Source organism: Tasmannia lanceolata, unplaced genomic scaffold (assembly GCF_043159265.1).
Source record: "Tasmannia lanceolata isolate RefF3 unplaced genomic scaffold, GAP_Taslan_0.1 ptg000008l, whole genome shotgun sequence".
Lineage (NCBI taxonomy): Eukaryota > Viridiplantae > Streptophyta > Magnoliopsida > Canellales > Winteraceae > Tasmannia > Tasmannia lanceolata.
In genome coordinates, this window is record NW_027518685.1 from 20,420,329 (window position 1) to 20,444,644 (window position 24,316).

At 39.4% G+C, this 24,316-nt stretch overlaps 2 protein-coding genes across 7 annotated transcripts in view; both read left to right on the forward strand.

Moving 5' to 3' along the window:
* Positions 1–8,598, forward strand: part of LOC143884741 (S-adenosyl-L-methionine-dependent methyltransferases superfamily protein) — a 29,754-nt gene extending 21,156 nt beyond the window's left edge. For 3 of the 6 annotated variants that reach the window (XM_077388494.1, XM_077388498.1, XM_077388499.1), the window contains 2 exons: positions 4,045–4,254; positions 8,207–8,598. In XM_077388494.1, the coding sequence (XP_077244609.1) occupies positions 4,045–4,227 (183 nt within the window). In that variant the 3' untranslated portion in view covers positions 4,228–4,254; positions 8,207–8,598. Of the gene's footprint in view, positions 1–4,044; positions 4,255–8,082 lie in introns of all 6 variants that reach the window. The other 3 variants (XM_077388496.1, XM_077388495.1, XM_077388497.1) reach the window with 3 other exon arrangements.
* A 7,582-nt stretch (positions 8,599–16,180) lies between these two features.
* On the forward strand, positions 16,181–22,325 carry LOC143883398 (7-ethoxycoumarin O-deethylase-like). The gene is made up of 2 exons (XM_077386752.1): positions 16,181–17,183; positions 21,696–22,325. The coding sequence occupies exons 1-2, from the start codon at positions 16,203–16,205 to the stop codon at positions 22,323–22,325; spliced, it is 1,611 nt and encodes a 536-aa protein (XP_077242867.1). The 5' UTR covers positions 16,181–16,202.
* Positions 22,326–24,316: the final 1,991 nt, after the last annotated feature.

Consider the following 24,316-nt stretch of genomic DNA (forward strand, 5'->3'; position numbering starts at 1 on the left):
GTTTTAAATTTCGGTTTCGACCACCACTAAAATCCGAAATATTGTGGTTTCAGTGGAAATTTTGGCCAAAATCATAAAAAATTAGGTAAAATATGTCATTATTTTTAAAATTTACGTGGAAATGTCTTATACTTAGGTGGAAATTTCGGCAATTTCGACAATTTCAGTGGAAATCTTTAACATTTCGGTGGGAATTTTATAAGTATCGGTGATTTCGCTAGTTTCGGTTGAAATTTTAGCGAAATCCTATAAAAATCCAGTTCATGGTGTATTTCGTTTCGGGCTTGGCTGAAACCAAAATATTCTCGCCGATATTTAAAACTATGGTGTGGGCCGATGGACGTGGTGATAGGGTCAAAGCTTCGATATGTTAAGAAAAAATTAAAGGAATGGAATCTTGAGAGACAAAGGGAGGGTACAGATTGAAAAATGTAGTTGATCTCTAGAATCAAGGAAATAGCAAGAGATGAGAGAGGATCAGCTAGTGTGGAGGAAGTGGAAGAGGTGGGGAAACTTAAAGAAGAGTATAACCGAATTCTGTTGCATGAAGAAATATCATGGAGGCAAAAGTCCAGGGTAAGGTGGTTAAAAGAGGGTGATAGAAACACGGCTTTCTTTCGCGGCATCGCAAGTGCAAGTAGGTGTGAAAATTGGATTGGAGTTTTGTAGGTAATAAGGTCGATAGTGGAATACAAGGAGGTGATAACAAAAGAAAGTGGAGTTTTACAGGCGTCTATACTCTTCAAAAAGGATCGTTTGCCCAGTCCTAGAAGATGTGGAGGAGGATGTGGAGTTTAGTCGCATAGGCGAGGAGAACAACAATTTGGAGAAACCATTCTCATAGGAGGAAATAGAAATAGAGATTTTTTATTTAGGAAGGGACAGAGTCCCGGACCCATATGGATTCTGCCTAGCTTTCTTCCAAAGGTACTGGGAGTTTGTCAGGGAAGATATTTTGAGATTTTTCAAAGAGTTCTATGAAGGCTTGGAATTAGACCGGGGAGCACTTTCATAGCTGTGACTCCCAAATTGAAAAGAGCTTCAAATTTAGCTGACTATCGTCCAATTAGTTTGGTTGGGTGCTAAGGTACTAGCCAATGTCTTAGCAGAACAACTAAAAAAGATCCTCCCTAAGATTATCTTTGATAGCCAGTGTGCCTTCATTCATGAAAGAGAAATCTTTTAATACTCCTTGAATGCAATTGAGGTGGTGGACTTCTACTCAAAAAAGGGAGAAGGGGGAGTAGTATGCAAACTGGACACGAAGAAAGGTGATGATCGGGTTGAATGGGAATCGTCTTGACTACTTGATGGATAAAATTGGATTTGGCATTAGGAGGAGATCGTGGATAATGAAATTCATATCGACATCTTGGTTCTCAATTCTTGTTAGCTAAAAGTATTCTTCAAGTCTTCTAGAGGGTTAAAGCAAGCTGATCCTCCCTCCCCTTTTCTTTCCTGATAGTTGCGGACTTAAGTAGTCTAGGTTGATGAAAAAAGGAAGAGATAGAAGGATTTAAAATAAGGTGAGAAGGGGCAGAGGTATCACACTTGCAGTTTGCATATGACTCCTTTTCAGTTCCCCTGAGGTGTTGAAGATCATGAACCTAAAAGCATCTTAAGATGATACGAGTTGGTAACAAGCCAAAGATCGAACCTTCATAAATGCAGAGTCTTCGGCATTAATATTGATTCTAAAGTGGTCCTAGGAATTGCTGGGATAATGGGGTGTATGGTGGATAATTTCTCTTCAACCTATCTAGGGCTACTACCTATGGGGTGAGACGACCGAAGATGAACTGGGACCCCATCATAGAGAGAGTAGAGAGGAGGCTGGATAACTAGAAGAGAATTCTAATCTCTAGAGGTGGGAGGATAACTCTCACAAGGCGGTGTTGACGAAGATTCAAGTGTATCATTTGTCTCCCTTCAAATGTCCCATCAGCATAGTTAAGAGGTTTGAGCAAGTTCAGAGGAGATTTCTTTGTGTGCGTTGAGGGAAGAGGGGGGGGGGGGGGGGGGGTTCTGAGGGTGCTCATATGGAAAGCAGAGAATTCGTCTGGTCTCTTGCGAGGACATTTGTAAACCCATCAAGGTTGGAGGATCAGGCATAAGAAAGCTAAAGTGAATCAAGCTCTTCTGGGCGGGGTTGGGAGAGGGGTGCTCAGAACAAGAGAATCCCTCTGGTCTGGTGGGAGAATGTTTGCAAACACATCAAGGACAAGAGAATCCCTCTGGTCTGGTGGGAGAATGTTTGCAAACACATCAAGGATGGAGGATTAGTCATAAGAAAGCTGAAGGAAGTGAATGCTCTTCTGGGCAAATGGTTTTGGAGATTTGGGAAGGAGAATTCACAACTTTGGGTTGAAGTGGTATAAAAGTAAGTACAGGCCCGCTCTTGACCATTGGTAGTCAGAGGACAGATTCATGCAGGCTGGGGTAACAATTTGGCACGATATTATGCGATCCAGACATAAGTTTCTATAAGGAGCTATATTCAGAGTTTATTCAGGGGATTGGATCGGATTCTAGCATGATAAATCGTGTTCTCAGCTCTCATTGAAGGAGGTTTATCCGGATTTGTTTGTCATGGCGGTGTCCAAGGAGGCTCTAGTAAAAGATTACTTCGAATGTGTAGAGAAAAAGGTGGTATAGATGCTGGTGTTCAGAAGGAACTTCTTTGATAGAGTGCTTAATTCAATGGCCAGGTTTCCTGAGATGCTAGAAGGGTGTTATATTAAGCAATCTGGAGCGGGTAAAAGGGTTTGGATCTGGAATTTCTTTAGGGAATTCACTGTCAAATCGTTCTAGCATGTAGCTCTCTTAGCAACAATGTGGGTGCTTTGGAAGAGAGAAATGCTCGAGTACTTAAAGGATATGCAAAGAATGCGGCTTTTCTCTACTCAAAAGTGATAGCCCTAGATGGGTAAAGATTCCACCATGTTTCAGGTTTGTGTCTGCTTTTGACCTATGGAACGGGTAGAAGGAGGTCTGCTTTAATACAGTGCGGGGACCCACGATAGTCCAGTATTGGGAGTCTCTTGATCCAGTACTTTTGAAGCCCAATTTTGACGGATCTAGAATGGGGAACCCAGGACCAACACAAATTGGGGGTGTACTAAAAGATGGGATGGGGTTAGTGAGATGGGCTTCCAACGAGCAGAAGTGCACGCTGCACATCAAAGGATTAAGTCACATGAGAGAGAAACCACCAGGACCAACACAACTTGGGGGTGTACTAAGAGATGAGATGGGGTCAGTGAGATGGGCTTCCAACGAGGCAGAAGTGCATGCTGCACATTAGGGGATTAAATCACATGCGAGAGAAACCATGGACAAAGTGGTGGTGAAAGGGGACTCTCTCAATGTGATTCGATGACTTAGAGGCTCCCATGTGTACCCTTGGAGATTTGCTCGATTCTTCCATGAGATTCATGATGGGGTGGGAGATTCAAGCATTGCTTTCCAGCATGTCAGGAGGTCTGCTAATGGTGTAGCCGACATACTAGTCAGGGATGGTGTCTCGTATAAGGGTTTGGAGATGTTTGATCCCCCCCCCCACTCTCTTGATTCCTCTGTTCTATTATCTTCCCTCCATGAGAAAGTAGGCTCGCTCTTGTATTTTTCTCTGTCATTTGTATTGACCATCTCGGTCTTTTCCTTCTTTTTAATGAATCTGCAGCCATTCAATAAAAAGAAAAAGAAATAGTTCTTAATTGCTTTGCATCAACTTCTACTTCTCAACTCCTAATGGTTTGAGTGGGCATCCACTTTTTCTCAATATTGGTTATAAAAGGTTTGCTATTTATTCATTTTATGCAATATATTTAGAAATTTTAAGGTTGAATCATGGCAGTTGGTAACCTACTTGATTGGTATGTATTATGTAATTTGCAGGCAAAACAAAATAAACAAGAAAGAATTCAGATAAATATGAGATATTGAGCATGGGTTGTTTATGTTGAATTATGATATAATCCGCTTTATGGTTTAATCAGGTATATGGAATCATACTGATTAGTTACTGTTCATATATTGATGCAGGAACTTGTGGGGCCTTACTGGTCTATCCGGGCTGCATTAGGGCCCCTGGTGGAAACTTTTCTTTTGCTTGATAGGTTACTGTTCCTTCAGGAGCAAGGCAGTTCTGTTGAAGCTGTGATGCTTCCTCTATTTGATTCAACATTGTCACCGCGGAACGTGGCTATCATTGCTCGAAAAATTTGATTCCAATTCAATTTCCCATAATATTGGGTAACATTCTTAGCTTCGACCCCCCTTCTCTTCGAATATAAATGTGTACATAATTTTTATGGTTAGTTATTTTGATCCTGCAAATGTTTATGGGAACTACTGGAATATAACCATGGTCTTGAAGGTGAAAATTGCAAATTTAACTTTAGAACATTTCATTGTGAGAATTCTAATGACTTGTGAACTGTTTCATCCCAGTTAAAGCACTTAAAAGAATAGTTAGAATGGTTAGGTCGTGCAGCCACTTGGTTTCATGGTTTTGTGACTGGCCTACTCCTAAATTGGACTTCCTAGTTGCATGATTTGAGGGTCAATTGTAGTGTTGCTGTTAGAAGTTTCTCTTTTATCAAAGGACCTTGTTGGATCTCTATTGTTCTTTGTTGAGTTTTTTCTATAACTAAAGCTCTTTGATAGGCCTCTGTAACAATCCTCAATGGTTGTATGACTTGTATTTCTAGCAAATCTTGTATGGAATATCATAATCCACCAATGTAGCGAGATACCAACTGACATCGCTTAAAATCATTATGTATGATGTACTGATACAACTCCTAAGTGGATTCATTCACACTGATATCCTTGATGTAAATTTTGAAGCATATAAACGAGGGTTTGATGATAAATGGCTGCTAGATATTTCTCTCTTAATTTTAACTTCTTTTTCTCCCAATTAGTTATCATTGGTTATCCTTTCTGTTCTCGCACAATCTTAAATTGTTTCCGCCAAGATGAAGCATAGCCCTTCAATTTCATGTCAACTAACTTCACTCTACAGCCTTCGGCTATATCTTTATGATAAAAAACCTGGTCCTAAATGTTCACCAAGTCGATGAACTCATTGGGATGCATTTTTTCGTAAAACTCAAGAATTTCAACATTAGTATTCGTACTTTATATGTTGGGACATTCCTTTGGTTGGGCCTATGGTACCACCTTCCTCTTCATGTGAAGCTCGATCATAAAAATAGTCTCTCTTCACCGACTCATCACCGTTGTCATGGATGGACATAATGCCATTCTATATGTAATATAGTGACAAATGAAATATTATAGAAAAGCTTCAAGTCATGGGGTCGGGGGAGCTTATATATATATGGATTTGGACTGTTAAACCCTAGGAATAAGATAGAGAGATTTCATGAGACAATTCAAGGTTAACAAAAAATGGTGAGACAATGATACGATCGAAGCTGATGTTGATATATTTCGAGTTATGAGTAATTTGGAATCTGAACAGAGCTATTGATTAGTTGAAGGACTTGAATGAAATTAGGATTATAGAAAAGGAGGTATGTGTTATTTTGGCTAAAAGGGCACCTTATTAGAGTTTGAATGCTTTGATCTCCTTGTTTATCGCCAAAATATTAAAGAAAAAGGAGGGGAAATTGTCAATGTTCTCTTCTATTGATAGGTAATATCACAGTTCCAAAACTCCCTCGCGTCATCGTGAACTGTCCTGAGTTGACTCCCTTTTACCTTGGCCGCGTTCTTGTCCAAGTCTGCATTCTCCCTACAAAATCAATCAAAACGCCCTTGGCTCTCTCGAATTATGACCGCGTCAACCGAATACTTAGCGTCAACTGAGTTCTTAACCGTGTCGTGCCGAGGCGACTAGGATTTGCTTTGGCCACATTTTGACCAACATTCACGTTTTGAAACGCTGGGTAATATCGTTTGAGAAGGGAAGGTGTTGAGTTAGGTCTCACGTGTGGGGTTCCCAATGTAGAATATTTAAAAAAAAAAAATTATGAGGCTGCAGAAGCGCTCAGTATTTCAGTCACAAGGGGATGGAATTGAAAGATAGTGAATGTGGTAATTTCGATTTGAATGGGATGAAATCGATAGGACTGAAAGTAGGATTTGATTCATACTCTAGACAATAAAAGGAAAGAAAAAGAAAGGTGTAAGGGTTCGACAACTCCATTGTAAAACATACGATTTCATAACATAGTCCTCGTGAAACCCTAATCTCCTTTAGGCTTTATGCATATAGGTTTTACAATACTTTATCCGAAACCTAGTCAACGGTACTTTGCATGAAATTAGACTCTGAAACGACCAAGGAAATATGTAAGAAAGGCAAGAAAAACTAACACATGCTAAAAAAGAGTTATGCTGCAAATATTCTGGGTCATTCATTGATCAATGCTTGAAATTGGTGATCAATGATCTGGTCCATTGATCGATGACGATCTCCATCTGTCTACTTGTTATCTGCACACTACACTATCCATCGATCGATGCAATGGTCCATCGATTGGTGGTTTGTTCTCTCGATCGATCATCCAGCTTGTCAATCCGGATTGTCTAGATTGCAAATTAATATATGATTTGCGGACATAGACAAGTGTCGCGTGTTGACACAGACACGGAGTGTCAGACACGGCAAACCTCAAATATTAGGAACGGGGATACGGCTAAAATAGAAAGTATATGTAATCATGATTTGTGGATATGGATTCGTGTGTCCAGTTTCTACATGGACACGAGTTGTCTAAATGAGGTAAACACAATATTCAATAAAAAACAGAATGTCACACTTGACACGGTACAAAAACATGTCCACACACCTACATTACGTCTAACACTTCGAGCGATACAAGTAAAAGTGTCCAAAGGAGTGTTGACAGGTGTGGACATGCGTGTCGTGTCGGCAGGACCCGTGAGTCGGCAATAAATTCGAAGTGTCGGCCAAATCATAGAAATTAATTAAGACTGTTTTGTGTTCTTTTTCTTCAACCTCTGACATCTTCTTAAGACTTTTGTATGACCATGATGCTTCTGAAAACCTTTTTCTATTTGTCCTAAATCAGTTCCCATTTTTGCTGTTCGGGGCAGTTACAAGGAGTTAACTTTTTTTGGCGTTGTTAGCATGTTTACCGTGAAAATGGATAACTTATATTCCTTGAACCTCTGAATAAGCATTACCCAGTATTTCACAAGAATAAATCTAGGAGGCTATCTGGTGTATTGAATTAACTCATATTGATTCATTCTTCATGCCAACTTAGAAAAGAAGATAAATAGCCTCTTTCATAAAAGAAAGTCAAGTTGCCGCCAGATTACACCTCTAGGTTGACTTCTGCCAATTCCTACTTGTATTTTGACATACTCTAATGTTTGCATCCAGTCCAAGGAATTTGAATCTTTCCTTTTGTTAAACTCCCAAACCCATGTCCTCAGCCAAAGAAGTCCAAATCCCACGACTTCCATGCAAAAGCAATTTATTTGCAATCCAAACAAATCATCTGCTGTTACATGTGCAAAATAGTTTGGCTTCATTTACATTCAAAATGCATTTTGGTCGTTTTAATTAAGATTGCATTTTATTTGTAAACTATCTAGAAAGGCCCAAAGTACATTCCTATGAACCCTTAGGTTTTTTTCCTATTTGTATTAGCTGGAATTCATATATTTATTTTGTATTTTGTAATTCCATCTGTAATATGATAAACTATTCTAAAGATGCTGCTGGTCCAACTGTAAATTAGATTCGATCACTTCGTAAATTATTTACGACACATTCTTGCCGGTATATTATCTTCATTCTATTCCAAATTATAATCTGAAATGTAGAACCTCCAACTCAAAAAGACTCCTGACATGATGAACCCTGCTATTATTTTGATGAGTATGTTACACAGATAATGGGATTTGTAAATTGGTTACTGTTTTTGAAATGACTAAATTTTCAAATGAGAAACCTGTTGTGATTTGGGTTGTGGTCATTGATTAAGATCTTCTTCTACCCACTTGCATTACGTTTACATTTGACCCCAAAACTGGTTTACCTTAAACTGATGGTCGATTGTAATTTTTTGTAAAAAGAAATGCAGAGAAGATAAGTCCTTACATAAGAAGTGCTTTTGAGTCCATTTGTTGGAGGGATGAGATGGCTTTCTGTAGTTTGTTTTGTTTGCAGAGTTGGTTGATGATAATGTTTGGGTTATAGGAAGGAAAGGGAGTTGCAATGTGAGAAAGATAAAAGGGGATGAGAGGGTTCTGGTGCTATGCTTTCCAGTGGTCAAGAAAAAACAGCCGTCATAAACTCAAGGTGTAGATCGTCTTTAGACAACAGAATCCAATAAAACTACATCTGGTTGTTACACTTCAAGGGGAGACTCAGGTGAAGTTGTTTGTTTTTTATCCATTCCACACCAGGGTTCTGTTTTAATGGTTGGCAAGTAAAGGTACAGTTCAACTTTAGGTATCCTGGCCCATGATGTAGTGAAAGGTTACTTCTCAAAAGCCCCATGCAATGATGTATGCTTTGAAGTAAAACGAAGGTACAGTTCCACCTTGTTTCTTCTTCTTTTGTTCCATTTTTTTTTTGTTTGGAGGTTTGATATTGGTGATTACTTATGTACTTATGCCCATCGGTTGAAATTTCGAGGTCAACACCGACACCGAAACGACTGAAATCCGAAATCTCCGAAACGTACAAAATTTCGGTAATTTCGGCGAAAAATTTCACATAAAGTATTAATTTTTTATTCCTTTTTCCGGCCCAAATTTCTGCCCAAAAAACCGACAGTTCAAGCGTCTTTACCCAATTTCGACCGAAATTTCGGTTTCGGCTAAGTCCGAAATATATGCCGAAACCGAAATTTCAAACCATGCTTATGCCCTACATTTTGATAGTTACACCCAAGGTCACACACAACTTTTTGACAACCGAACACTCCGATTAAGTGTACTTCCATTCCGTTACAAGTTTTCTTAGCTACAAGGCGTGAAAAGTGGTGGAAAGGAAATTCTTTTCTATGTTTCGACCCCTTTTTGTTGTTTGGTAGTAGAAGGAAAGGAAATCCATGATGGATTGATCTTCCCGTTTTAAATAGATCGTTATCACAAATCCAAGAAAATCCTTCTGTCTCAAAACCTGGATGCCCCTTTCCGTTCCACGCTGAAAGGAATATGGGGGCAACTCGAGTATCTCAGGTCTTCCTCATCTCTAATAAGATGTTATACAATACAAAAAGTTAGTCGCAAGTTTCCCATCTGTCCTTTGCCTCTTTGGAAATTGCAAGTTGAAACTTGGTTTTCCTCCCCATCTTTGATTTTCTCTCTTCTTGATGTGGGTATCCCACCTAAATAATCTCTTCATCTCGGATCTTCCTTGTTGAATTTTTCAACGTTCAGCACTCGTCCAAAGGTGGTTTGTTGGGTTTTTCTTTGGGGGTGGAAAGGATTGAAAGAGACGAAGAGGAATCTGTAGGTGGGAGTTTTTTTTATTGCTTTCACATTGAAATTCATTCATATCAGTGAACTGGTTCTCACAGTATCTGTGTGATTTGGCTTTTTGTTTGCATTTCTATAGTAAACTAGACCACTCTTTTTTCTTTTTCTTTTTTTTATCTTGATCACTCTTCTTGATCTTGATCTTGGTCTCTTCTCGATCTTGATCATTTTTAATGATCTTGATTCTCTATTTCCTTTCTCTTTCTCTTGGTTGTCATCGATTCACATCAACAACTGAGACAAACCATAGAAATCTCTACCATTGAACGCTAACGCAGTAAAACAGTGTCCATGTACACGCTCATTATAAAAGCTAAAACCAAAAGGCACATTTCATGAGTTTCTTCACATTTTTTAATTTTATTTTGCTCGAAACAATCATCGAAACAATAATCGATGAGGTTTATTACAAGGAAGAAGACTCCAATCCAAAGTTAAGAAGTATGTGAAGAGATAGAAAATACTATTGTGCAGTGACAAGAAATTTCAAATTTCAAAGAATGTGTATTAGGAAAGCGTCATCCATCTATTTTGTGAAATAGCAGAAACCATTATTCTTCTGATTTTGTTCTATCAAAAAACCTATCTTGAGTGTTCCTAGTTCCTTTCAAAAGCTATCCATCTCTTTTGTGAATAGAAGAAACCTTTCAGTTTTTGTGAGCAGCTGAAGGCAGAAGCCATCCATTTGGTCAATAAATGCAAATAAAAGGGTTAAAAAGTCTGTTTGTGTACATTTATGCATCCGACTGCTTTGCAAATCAAAGGGTTAATCACTTGTTCTCCTATTTCTTTTCCTTCTACAGCATTACAGCATGCCTCCAAACAAGAGGAACATCTTTCTAAGAAAAAGATTTCTCTTTCATGCATGTTGTACCGGACGTCGAAAAAGATTATCCTGAAAAGGAAAGGAAAAGAACAGGCTTTCCTAAGAAAGTGGGTGGGATAGTGGGTTCATAAAAATCAATGGTTGAGAGAGTTTGCCAGGAAACAGAGGTTCCCCTTTGACCCAATTCCTATGAGGCCATATGCAAGGCGGCTACTTCGTCAGGGCAAGTGAAGACTTTGCTTTATGTGGCATTTAAGAGCCATGGTTTGATCAGTTGACAGGAGATAAAGTTAAATGGGTTGAGATATTCATTGATATCTATCTGTCCAACTATGAGGAACATGTGGTTAGGGGTGCAACTCTGGTCGGGTTTTGAAGAACCCTACCCTACCTGAGAAATATCTCGGGTCGGGTCGGGTTGTGTTTTTTTCCGGAAAACTCACGATTCCCAAACCCGACCCTACAGATGATAGTTCTCGGGTCGAGTCGGGTCGTTATAGGAAAAAAACAAATCTTCACATCAAAATTCTCTAAATTTATGTAATCAAGTGTATCAATTTAAGAAGGAAACTATATTTCCACATCACAAACATGATCACCTAAATGAAAACAGTTATATCAATATATTGAAAAATAATTTGCTATGTTATTCAAGAGATAATTAAAAATGTCATAGTACACCTACATAAGTCGGGTCGGGTTTCGGGTTGTTTTTTCTTTAAACCCGACCCTACCCAAGATTGAGCCGGGTTTTTAAACTTTAAACCCGACCCTACCCAAGACCTATGATTTCTAAACCCAACCCATGCTATTTTCGGGTCGGGTCGATGCGGGTCGGGTAAAACCCGACCCAAGTTGCACCCCTACAAGTGGTAGCGGTATTCGAGACTGGAAAGAATACCGAGAGGCTATAGTATGGGAGACCTTTTTCGGTATTGAGCCCATGCTAATTGCCACATTGAACGAAGATAGAGTTTCGTTGGATCCCTCAACCTAGATTGCTGAAGCTACTTGAAGCCTCCTCAACTGGTTGGCCACATTGTTCGTAGGGGTGCAACTTGGGTCGAGCTCAACCCGAACCTGACGGGTTCAACCCGATTTTAGCTCGGGTTGGGTTGGCATTTCCTCGGGTCGGGTTGGGTTGGGTTAGGGTTGGGAAAAGCCAACCCGATTTAATTTCAGGTTGGGTTAGGGTTAAGGCTTTGGCAATCAAAACCCGACCCGAACCAGACCTCTGTCCTCTAATTTCTTCTTGATTTTCCTTGGGTTATTGTATTTTTCTGTTTGGCCCTAGGTGAACCCGAACCCAATCCGACTCAACCTGACCTGATTTGGGTTAGATGGGTTGAGTTATGGTTGAGAGATTTAGAGGTGGGTTGGGTTAGGGTTGACCATCCTCAACCCTTGGCTCAGGTTGGGTTGGGTTAGGGTTGAGGGAATGCTATCTCGCGTTGGGTTAGGGTTGGCCTCAACCCAATCCAACCTGACCCGAGTTGCACGCTAGTTGTTCGACACATCCATCTCCGAGTTTGGTTTGGACGTAATCATAGTACTTCCTGTGTTTGTAAATCATTACCTTTTATATTTCAGCCCCACCTGAGTGCCCTCCTAATGTAATTCCTGTTCCAAAAATAAAATCACTGTTCGAGTATTTGCCAATGTCTGATTCTGAGATTGCTAACAATAACATAAACAATGTACTTTCGTCAGACGAGGAAGATGACACTCTCAGAGATTTCATGAAAATGATTGAACAAGCGGAGCGCCGCCAAACCATGCCCTTTAAAAGGAAAATCAAAATGATAAATATTGGCACCGCAACTCAACCTAAGGAAATATAGACTGGGAAAAGTCTCTCCTCCGAGGAGTGTAAAGAACTAAGAAACCGGTTAAAGGAGTCTGGTGAGGTCTTCTCATGCTCCTATGAGGACATGCCAGTGTTAAGCGAAGAGATTGTTTAACACATGCTCCCCCCTCTTTCCTCCTTATGCGAAACTTGAAAAAGTAGAAGCTCAGAAAATTGAAACTTAAATAGACCCTCAAAATTAAAGATGAAGTGGCTAAGCAATTGGAGGCCTGGTTCCTTCAAGTAACAGAATACCCTAGTTGGCTGGCCAACATCGTGCTTATTCCTATGAAGAACAGAAGGGTCAGAATTTGTTGATTAATTTGAATGAAGAAAATTAATTTCAGAACAACTGTGATTGTTGGTATAAAATCATGACTATTCACCAAAGATTGTAATGCTTAGGTATAGAATTATGACTGTTCACTAAAGATTGTAACTTTTCAGAAATATTACTTTATGGATTTAGAAAATTCCTAATAGAATTTGCATAGATTTTAAAGATCTAAACAAAGATAGTCCAAAGGATGATTTCCCTCTACCAAATTTCGACATCTTAGTCGACAATATAGTGGGTAATGCCTTACTATATTTTATGGATAAAGTTTCAAGGTATAATCTAAGCAAGGAGCCGGAATACATGAACATGACCTTCATCACTCAATGGTCGTCCCTGCGTGCCCACTCCTGTCGCTCTTTAAGCAACATCTAATTCCTTTTCCAGCTGTATAGGCCGAGTTTGCTCTTCCACCAGAGTGGTGGTGGAACCGGCTTCCTTGGTTTTGTCAAAAAAGTAAAGCCTCAAAAGGCTTTCCATGAAAACCGGTGTCCAGTCTTAAAGGATCGATATTTGCATAATAGAATTTGGCTTCGGCCAGAATTGCATTCACTAAGAATGGCTTTCCTTCGGCAATGACTACCTCCACCTGATTTCCATTCCAAAAAAGTAACTTGTGATTAACGTACATAGAAATTGGCACAAGTCCAATGGCGTCCCAAAAGTGGATTGTAATTTGACGAGAAATCCATTACAAAGAAAGCAGTCAATACGGTCTTTCTCTGGAGGTGTTTATTTCAGAGCTTCTGCTCCAAGGGCGCTGGATTCTCATGTGTTTGCTTTTCTGACCCATTGATATCAATCGAAGTGAAAGCTACTTTCTTCCTTCATCGTCAAAATTTGAAGACTACATCGAGGGCTTGCTTTCCGATCAAATCAAATCCCACCGCTCGTCAATGCATGCCGAAGTAATTTCGAAGTGGAAATATCTAATCCGTTGGAAAGGCCTCCAATTTGAAGTCAGAGCGAGAACCACATCCGACGTGCGAACTTTTACTCCCTACGGTATTATCTACCTTGATCTGAACTCGTACTTTTCAAGAAATGGGGTCTGATGCAGGTGCAACTCGCAAGATTAAGAAGATCGGAGGTGAGATCGAAAGATAGTAGACGGTGTCCAAATCAACTATCCACATTGATTACTACACTTTAAGAAATTAAAGAGTTTTACTTTTATTAGGATTTCTTTTGAGAATTTTTAGGAAAAGTAGAGTTGGAGGAATTCTGTAATTTTTATAGAATTGATTTAAGAGAATGTTTAGGGTTTTAAATTTGGCTTTTCATTCTTGAACGTCCAAGGTGAGGAGAAATTTTAGGAATTTCTTTTATTTCCCAGTTTTAGTTGGATTAGGATATTAGTTTGAGTTAGAATAGGAAAGGTCTATAAAATTTATAAATACTAACGAATTTTAGAAGTTTTATTGATTGAATTTTGGTTGCCTTTGCTATATTTGTTGCCTCTCACAACCGAGCCACATGCTGCTCGTTTGCCCCATAAAAAAAAAACAGCCATCTGCTGCTGTACCGAGTCCCTATTTCAGGTTAGTTCCTCCTATTCTCAGCCCGTTCATCCATTACGAGCTCACTTTTCTACACTAACTCCAGCCCTCTTTAAGCCCTATAGTTTCAGCCTTAGAAAACTTACTCTCAGCCAACCCATAAACCTATTGAACCACCTTAATGTTGATAGCAAATAGCCCCTAAAATTTAGACAATTGACATCCTTGAAGCTCACCTGTAAACACTTTTTTTTAAAAAAACCCTTTTCTTTATTTTCGCTATCCACCTCTGCATTATTTGGTATCAGAGCAATCCTCTGCGTCGCCCCTGCGTTACATCTCTAGGGGGTGGGGCCCTGCGGGTAGGTCAGGCACGGTAGTGCTACTGGAAAACAAAACAAGGGAGGGTAGGAGGCTCATAACCAGACAATATTTACACAATGGGGTCGAGTCGTGACATGTTATATCTATATTTACACAATGAGGTCGAGTCGTGACATGTTATATCTATATTTACTGTTTCAAGTAGGATATATGATTCTATAGCCTTTCTTTTTTTGTGTGATAAGTTTGAATTGAATTGATTCCATTGTATTGAATCCTCTTATGGAGTAATATTTTGTTCTTTTAGTTCTTACTGCATTCCTCTTTAACTTTGTTTTGTTTGGGCATTGCATTTTTCAATCACATGATTTGTGGTGGAAGTGCTAAGATAAAATTTTATTCCTATTAATCACATGATTTGTGATGATCATATTCTTTGGTCAACTGGCATTAATGATTATGGGTTCAAGCAGTATCCCTTTCGTTCCTTCATAAATTATAATATTTTTCTTTCTTATTTATGTAGTACAAGTATGTTATGCATTATCTTGTTTTCTCGGGAAAGGAAAAGAAAAGGTTTCCCAAGAAACTGACTTGGCAAAAGGAAAAGAAATCTCGAGAAACTGTGCAGGAAAAGGTTTCCCGTGCCTGTTCACGGGCGCAGGAACTGTGCAGGAAAAGGTTTCCCGAGAAACTGCTTCCCCATCTTTTTCACTTGTTTTTCTGGGAAAGCAAATCTCATCAAAATGGTGGGAAAGGGTTTCTCACACTTGTGAGAAAAGACTCTTTTCTACGTCATTTGTGGGATTTTCCATGTCATTTTTGACATTTTTTCCACCTAATCATGTTAGTTTCTCGGGAAAACAAGTGAACACTACTATTTTAGCTTTCTCGGAAAAAATAGATGTTTTCCTGGGATTTGATTTCCCTAGAACGCAAGTGAACAGAGCCATACAGGACCCTAGCTACATTTAGACCTCACATGATTGCTCCACCCATATGTTTTGATATAGTTCTATATTATTTAAAATCACATCTATCCGTCACATGATTTGTGTTGATTTTAGGAAGTACGAAGATAAATTTTATTCCTTGATCACATGATTTGTGGAGATGAGCCCGTGCGCATTAATGATGGTGAACATGGTATCATTTTTCTTCCTATTCTTTGTCTTTCGTATGGTCATGGTGGAAGGAATTTGATCTTTATATATCTTTTACATGGCCCTGCCTATATTTATACCTCATAGTGCTGCTCCACCCATATGTTTTGATTTTTTTTATATTTCAACTTTCAGTTTCTCGCAGTTAACTTCAACCTCGTGCATTGCACATGTGGTTCACCAGTGTGTGCGTGCACGCATACATATATGTGTATATATATATATATATAAAAGAAAGAGAGAGAGAGAGAGAGATGTTAAACTAACCAAATAATTGCAGGCAAATCCAATGCCATGGAGGATTCGTGTCATCAAGTGTTTTATATTGGCCCCTTCTTCATACTTGGTACAGCCCCACTCCTTTACACTAGGGGGTGCTGTCCCAAGTAAAAAAAACCAGACAAATAATAAATCTACCTTGATGACATGGATTCAAATGGGCCTGTTTTACGCTGTGAACGCGCGTTCCTTATCTTTTATAGAGAGCAACAAATATGCAGACAAAATAAAAGGCCGGCCAGTGTCCGTGGTACACGATTTTTAAGCTAAGAACCTCAACTTGGCTAAAGAAGAAAAAACGCTCTTCACGAGTTTCCTCTCACGTGTAGAGTCCCACAAGTGTTCGATCCCGCTCTATATAAACATCTACTTCTCACACTCAACACCACACTTCTCACTACCCTTCCTCCCTCCCTCCCTTTGGAATAAATACATGGCTTCATTCCATCTAGCTACCAAGCTTAGTTCCATTCCCTCTTTATTGTTATCTGAGGCCTTCAATCAGAAAACTGAAACAATACTCGTTCTTTCCCTTGCCTTATTCTTCTCCATTGCATGGTACGTATGGATGGCCAAGAATTCAAGCAAGGGAAAGTTCCCATTACCCCCGGGCCCACGAGGGTTACCCTTGATTGGATACCTCCCCTTTCTCAGTACTGACCTCCACCGTGACTTCGGAAAACTGGCTGAGACTTATGGCCCAATCTTAAAGCTAAGACTAGGAACCAAGACCTGTATTGTAGTGAGCTCCCCAACCTTGGCCAAAGAGGTGATGAGAGAGCAAGACCCCACTTTCGCCAACCGTGACGTGCCCGCGGCTGCCCTGGCTATGAACTACGATGGGCAGGACATTGGGTGGGCACCCAATGGACCCCATTTGCACTTACTGCGAAGGGTTTGTAGCCGGGACTTGTTGAGCAACAAGAGCCTGGACTCTGTTTACCACCTCCGCCGAAGGGAGGTTCGGCAGATGGTGAGGGACGTTTCTTCCATGATCAATTCATCAATTGACCTCTCTGAGCTGACCTTTCTCACGGTGCTCAACGTGTTGACGAGCACTGTGTGGGGTGGGACTCTCGATGGGGAGGGGAGGCGTACGATAGCAGCTGAGTTCCGGCAATGGACTCAGGAGGCCATGGCTCTCTCTGCCAAACTCAATATTTCGGATCTTTTTCCGATTTTGGCCCCGTTGGACCTCCAAGGGACCGTTCGAAAGATGAAAAAGCTGGCGGTTTGGATGGATAATGTCTTCGATTCTATCATCGGTCAACGGAGAGAGATGGATAGTGTACAAGGGGAGGAGGAGAACCAGAAAGAAGAGAGCAAGGATTTCTTGCACTTGCTTTTGCAGTTGAGGGAGGCAGGTGACCGGAAAACGCCTTTCACCGTAACAGATCTCAAGGCCTTATTGCTGGTAATCTTTCTTTCTTTCTTCTTTACCATATTATTTCATTTCCTTGGGAGAAAATACTAAGACGTAGATAATAGTTAATTTAGGTTGTAACCAAGTTTAGGCAAACAAAGTACATGCCATAATAATAATTGAGCAGTCATAATAATCCTATAAAAGGAACTCTACCCCCGAACCGTGTAGATTTAAAAACCATATTTCTAAATGTGTGTGTGTGTGTGTGTGCCGGGTGGGGGAGGGGGGCGTCGGGGGACATAGGCAAAACTTGTCTGCCCATTGGAGTATCCCATGCACATCGTCCTTAAAATAAAATAAAAAAATTAATTAAATAATTCTAATAAACTTTTCATTTCAACCTGGGCAGAATTAGAATACCACCTATTCGGGTCGCAAAAAGTTTCAATCATTATTTCTTCCTTTCAATCTGCCCCAATGTATATTCACCCTCTGATTCAGTTAATTTTTTCAGCCAAACGTTGGAATGGGAAAAATCGGAGTAGGATTCTGATTCCACCGCATGATTCCAACAATCCAAATGCATACACTCTAAGGGGCCGTTTGGATATGCGGATTTTAGAATCCAGGTTTTTAGTTTGAAAATAGTGTAAAACAGGGTTATGATCAAGCTGTTGTATGCTGTCCTGACAGTGTTTCTTGGATTTTAAGTGAGAAATTCAGGTTTTAAAAATCTCTCTTGCATCCTGAGATTTCTAAAACCTGGAAATATGGGAGAATCTATACTCTCTTGCTGACGGAAAGAAGGACGAGAAGTAAAAAATAACTGGTCCGTTTCTTCTCTTGTCTCTTAGCTACAATTTTGAAGGAATCCAGGATTCTAAAATCTGAGTACCAAACGGCCCCTAAACATCGTAGGTATTTAGCCTATTTTTCTCTCTTTTTGTTCAAATTGGAGGACTTCTCTACCTCTCACTTCTTTGACTCGATTGTTCAACTATAAAACCCTAAAAACCCATCTTCTTCGTTGAATTGCCAAGTCATTTGTCAGTTACCAAGATGGCCCAATTAGTAGGTGTCTGTTAGGTACCTTACCAATTTGCCAAAAGCTCCAGATCTGATGGAACGCTTTAGGCAAGGCCCTTTAAACATGTCCCATGCCAGGTTGGGTCCCACCCAGTCCCATACCTAGATAGGCCCCACTCAGGATGGCAACAACTCTTTCTTACGCTAGTTTACTTTTTTTCCTTTTTCAGATATATTATTTCATGCATTTTAATACTATTGCTTACATCATTCCCATCTAAACTCGCTGTTACATTCGAAAGCCATAAAATCATGCACACCGAATTGACAACTTGGAGTAGGAATATACCCTTTTATATAATGCTTGCCATTGCATATGACAAATTTTTTAGAGCACTGCTAGGCCTGTAAATGGATATTCGAAAATCCGATTACCGTCCGCAACCGAATCCGTTTAAAGCGAATATTATCCGAATCCGTTTGAAGCGGATATTATCCGAATCCGTTTATGAGATATCCGGCTCTTAGCGGATACGAATCTGGTAAATGGTACATCCGATCCGTTTAACATCCGAATCCGAGAAGTACATCCGTTTATCCTGAATATCCGGATCCGGATCCGTATATCCGAATCCGTATCCGACTATCCGGATCCGAATCTGTATCCGAATATCCGGATCCGAATCCGTATCCGAATATCCGGATCCGAATATCCGAATCCGTATCCGTATATCCGAATCCGTATCCGTGTATCCGAATCCGTATCCGAATCCGTGAAAATAATTTTCTTAGAAATAAATCCAAAATAACTACAATAGAAACAATTTTCTTGAAAATTATTTTCTCTCCACATTCTAGAGGGAAATTAAATGAACATGGTTACTTGCTTGGAGCCTTGGAGGTAGGGGTGTTCATTATTCGGTTAAAACCGAATAACCGAACCGAACCGAACCGAATTGGTTCGGTCGGTTCGGTTCGGTTTTTTTCCGTTTCGGTTCGGTTTCGATTTTTTTTATTTGGCAATTCGGTTATTCGGTTTCGGTTTCGGTTATCTAAAAAAAAAATTCGGTTAACCGAAATAATGATAAAAATCATTATTTTTTCAAAAAAAAAGTGTGATATGGGCACTCCAAAGGATGATCAAAACCGTCCATTTGATTGATCACAACTTAATTAGGTTGTGCTTCAAAAATCATTTCGATTGGATGATCCTAGCCCTCCGATCGAAACCAAGATTTTGCTTTTTTCCCCTCTTTATTAGAATTAATTTAAGAGAAAGTCAACTTGAAATACCAGAGAAATTATCTGATGCCCGACCGTGATGTCACGTCAAGGTGGTACGCCAGAGGTATCACCCTTGATATTTGATCCAACAGCAGCATCTTAAAAAGTGATCTGCTGTTGGATCAAATATCAAGGGTGGCACCGCTTTGACGTTACTTCACGGTCGGGCATCATATAAAAACTCGGAATACCATACGGGTTTTCAGTTTTCTAATAGGGAAATGTTATCAGCACTATGTATTTTGATGAGGGCACTCCTCACTTTATTAGAAGTATGGTATGGACAGCACTATAGGATGATCCAAACCGTCCATTAGATGGGCCACAGCCTAAATAGGTTGTGCCTCAAAAATCATTTTCATAGGTTATAACCCTCCTATCTGAATATTATAGTGTTGTTCCTAACCCTTTTCAACTTGCTCCTCTCATTCATGTTGCCTTTTAGGAAAACTCTAATGTGTTGCCTTTCACCATTTACTATTGATGGTGAAAGTGATTTCCTACATAATTGTGCTCTTCTTCTATTCTCCATCACTTCTCTCCACTCTCCTTCATGTAATATGTTCCCTTTTACCATTTACTATTGATGGTGAAAGTGACTTTCTGCCTAGTTGCCTCTTCCTTTATATTTTATTATTTATCACCAGGCAACTGATTGGGCGGTTAGGATTGCTTGATTGATGCCATGGACCATCATCCCATTGGTCTAATTCTAGGGAGGTAGAAAAATGTATGCGGGAACAAACTCATTGTCACAGATGACTAAAGTGCGATGTGGATATACAAGGTGGGGTCCACAATCTAGACTTCAGCCTTCACACGGTGTTTGGCCTTCACACGGTGTTTTGCAAATTTAGTCCCACATCGGGAGAGAGGAGAAAACTTGTGTGAAGCTGTGGGTATAAATACGGGCCGGGGGTTAATGAGAAAATTGCCTTAAACAAATGATTAAGGAAAACAAAGCGAACGGTGGGGCTTGCTCGCCGCGCTTATAAAATATTTTGCGGATTTAAATTCGGATATCTATTTATGAATTCGAATTCGGATTTTGCGGATTTAAATTCGGATATTTGTCTATGAATTTGAATTTGGATTAACAGATACGTTCAAATTCGGATTTGAATTCAGATAAACGGATTATCCGTGTTCGAATTCAGATAAATGTTTATGAATTCGGATTTGAATCCGGATAAACGGATACGGATATTATTCGAATTAAATTCGGATTTGAATTCGGATTTGAATCCGGATAAACGGATACGGATATTATTCGAATTAAATTCGGATTTGAATTCGGATAAACGGATGAGGATAATATCCGAATTCGGATATTATTCGAATTAAATTCGGATTTGAATTCGGATAAACGGATACGGATAATATCCGAATTCGAATAATATCCGTTGGATGCGAATTCGGTAATAAATTTTAATTATCCGTCGAAGTCGAATTCGGATACGGATACTGAATTTTGTAAACGAATTCGGATTCGGATATAGCACTATCCGATTCGAATTCGATCCGTTTACACCCCTAAGCACTGCCAGTAAAACAGGATTCCGTTTTTTTTAAAAAAAAAAGAAAAAAAAGAAAAAAGAAAAAAAAAGAGGAGCTTCAACCATTTGAGCCACGTCCACTAAAAGACAAATAGAGAGAGCTCAAACCCCCATAAAAGCAATAAATATATATTTTGAAGGGTCACATCAACGATCACTTCAATCCCCATTTTATTATCCAAATGGAAAACCCCTTTTTCAAAGAGTTTTCCAAATTTTTATTATTTAAACAGCTGTCAAAAGTCATTACTGTTTCCAAAAAGCTCTCAAAGGCCAATAAAAAAAAAGACAAGCTGAGTTTGAGCAATTAATAAATCATTGTAGTGCCAATATGAGCAGCCTTAAAATATTTGACAAATTTTTGAAAAAAAAGTATGTGTTTTTCTACTTATAACACACACATCTACTAAAAAGGACACACCCAAAAGCATGGAAGTAAAATTTATTGCATGTGTTCTAGATTAGGGTGTGAGGTTAGTTTTCACTACGATGTCTCCTCCAATTATTTTAAATTTCAAGAAATTGTTCAATTATACATCGAATCTGCCTTATTTTCGAAAATTCTCAAGATTATTAAGTAGCCTTCAAAGTACTATTAAATTCGCAAGAATTTTTCAACTAGTATTAGATCTACGTACTAAACAATGGTACTTAAATTTACTGATTTTATAGCAACATTAAACTTTGTTAACAGGACATGATGGTGGCGGGGACCGACACGACATCGACAATGGTGGCGTGGGCCATGGGCGAGTTGTTGAGACATCCTCACATAATGAAAAAAGTCCAGGAGGAAATAGAACAAGTGGTTGGGATGAATAACATAGTAGAAGAGCCCCATTTGCCTAAACTCCGTTATTTGGATGCAGTATTGAAGGAAACCCACCGCTTGCACCCTGCTCTCCCTCTCTTGATGTCTCGAAGCCCAAGCGAAACATGTGTGGTTGGTGGATATACTGTTCCAAAGGGGTGCCAAGTCTTGATAAATGCGTGGGTCATACAACGAGACCCCAAGACATGGGACAACCCCTTGGAGTTCAAACCAGAGAGGTTCTTAACTGAAGAATACAACAAATGTGAAATTAGGGGCACCGATTATCGGTTTGTTCCGTTTGGGGCCGGTAGAAGGATTTGTGTGGGGCTCCCCTTGGCGGAGAGGATGCTCCCTTATGTAGTAGCGTCTCTCGTGCATTCATTCGAGTGGAGGTGGCCGGAGGGGACGAACTACGAATTTGCAGAGAAGTTTGGGATTGTTACTAAGCAAGCAGTGCCACTGGTGGCCATTCCTTCGCCACGATTATCCAACCCAGAGCTCTATGCTTAACTATGAGAATGACTTGATATGAGAAATTGGCTGGGTCGATTTTGCTAAACACATTGGTTGTGGTGTTTAGCAAATGTTAATTTGGCTAGCTAATCTTATATCAAGTCGTATCTTTACCTGTTAGTTTGTCTAAGGTTGGCTTCAATTCCCGTTGTCTGTTTCGATCTTCTTTTCTCGTCTGCTTCTGAACATCATGTAGTATTGGTAAAATAAAGAGAGCTAAACTGTATTACTATCCTATAGTATTGGTCGATTTCGGTCTGCATGCCTTGACCAATGTACTGTGAGAAATAAATAAAGCTACATTGTATTGCCATTTGGGGCTATTTTATTTTCACTCCAGTGATTGATTCGTGCATTTTAATGTGTGTGTATGCTGTTGGCTTTTCCTTTTGAGAAAAAAAGGAGAAAGTCTTATTATTATAATTTAAAATTGATAAATTCTAGAGATGCCACTGTTGGATCTTTTATGACTTTTGACTTTTTGAATCAAAATTCAAACGTTTTTGCGAGCTTTTATTATTCTTTAATATTTTATAGTTTTGCATTTTGTTGTTATTCATTGCAATGAATTGGCTTTAATGAGAGAGACGTTGAGGTGTTGATTGGCCATATGCACTTCTTTGGTGTATACAAAGCAAGAAATTCTTCCTCTTCTGATATATACAGTCTCTTCTCCTAAAAAAAAAAAAAGAAAAAACCACTGTTCACTTCTTCTTGATTAGTAATTTTAAAAGTTTTAAGCTTTTAAGCCTTTGCAAGCTTTGTTTTCATTTGGGCAATTTGTTCGGCATAGATTGTGTTCGCAAGGTCAGAGCCAGTGCGTGCACACCGTCAATGACAAAGATAGTGGTGTTGTATCCTGAAGATAGGTCGTAAGAGAACCCGATTGCATACCAAGCGTGGTGGGGGCGATAATCTATCTTAAGGGTAGCGTTATTCCATAACGTGCATCTACCACCACTAAACTCTGTTAAATTTCTTACATATTTGCTTTGATCTTTGCGTACATATTTACGGGTTCCTTACAAGATCATCAAAGGTAATTGGGTACTTTCATTTCAATTGTAAGTTTTATCACTAGTTTTGTTGAACAAATCTACTTGACCCCAAGATTTTATCCAACAACCACTAAACTTGGATGATTTCATTAAACGAGGTGTGTGCTTTTATAAAGCACTTAAGAGATAAACATGGCAAAAAGATAATCACAATCTAAACCTAGTTGCCTAATCTAAAGGAACTTGCTTAATCTTATCCCAATCCATCCAACAATCAAATCTTGGAAGATATGATCTTATTCTATGATGGATCTGATTTTATTCTCTAACATGCCCCCTCAAACGTATGTGGATTGAAAAAATCTACATGCGTTTGATTACAATGAAAAGTTCCCAAAAAAATTCCCCAATATATTCTCCAATTTGATGCACATTGCTTGATGTCCGCTGAAGATGTTTGTATACTGCCAATGTTCTTGAAGATGATGATTCATGCCCTTTGCCGAAGCATGTGTCACTTGGAAGATGAGCCACGAAGTGGGCTTACGAACCTCAATGAATGATTGCCTAAATAGGTTAAATAGAACTCAAGCCTCAATGGGCGAGTCATCATAGGCTGGTTTTTTAATACCAATCCTTAAAAGAATGGGTCACTATGGACCAATGCGAGAATGGGCAACAGAAAGCCTCAATGTGCAAGACATGGGCAGATTCTCATGGAATTAGACATAATGGGTCAATCATCATGGAATTTGAAAACTCTCTTTCAGGCACGCACTTCAAAAGAAATGAAGCACCTCAACTGAAAAAGAGTCAATATTTCAGACACGCACCAAGAAGGTACCTCAACTGAAATAAGACAGAACAAATAGAAATTGAAAGATAGAGAGAGAAAATAAGAAAGACGAAGAGAGATGACAACTAGCGACCTAAGATTTTGATGGCAGTTAAATATCGGCAATATTACAAAACCATTAAAAAAATGGACAG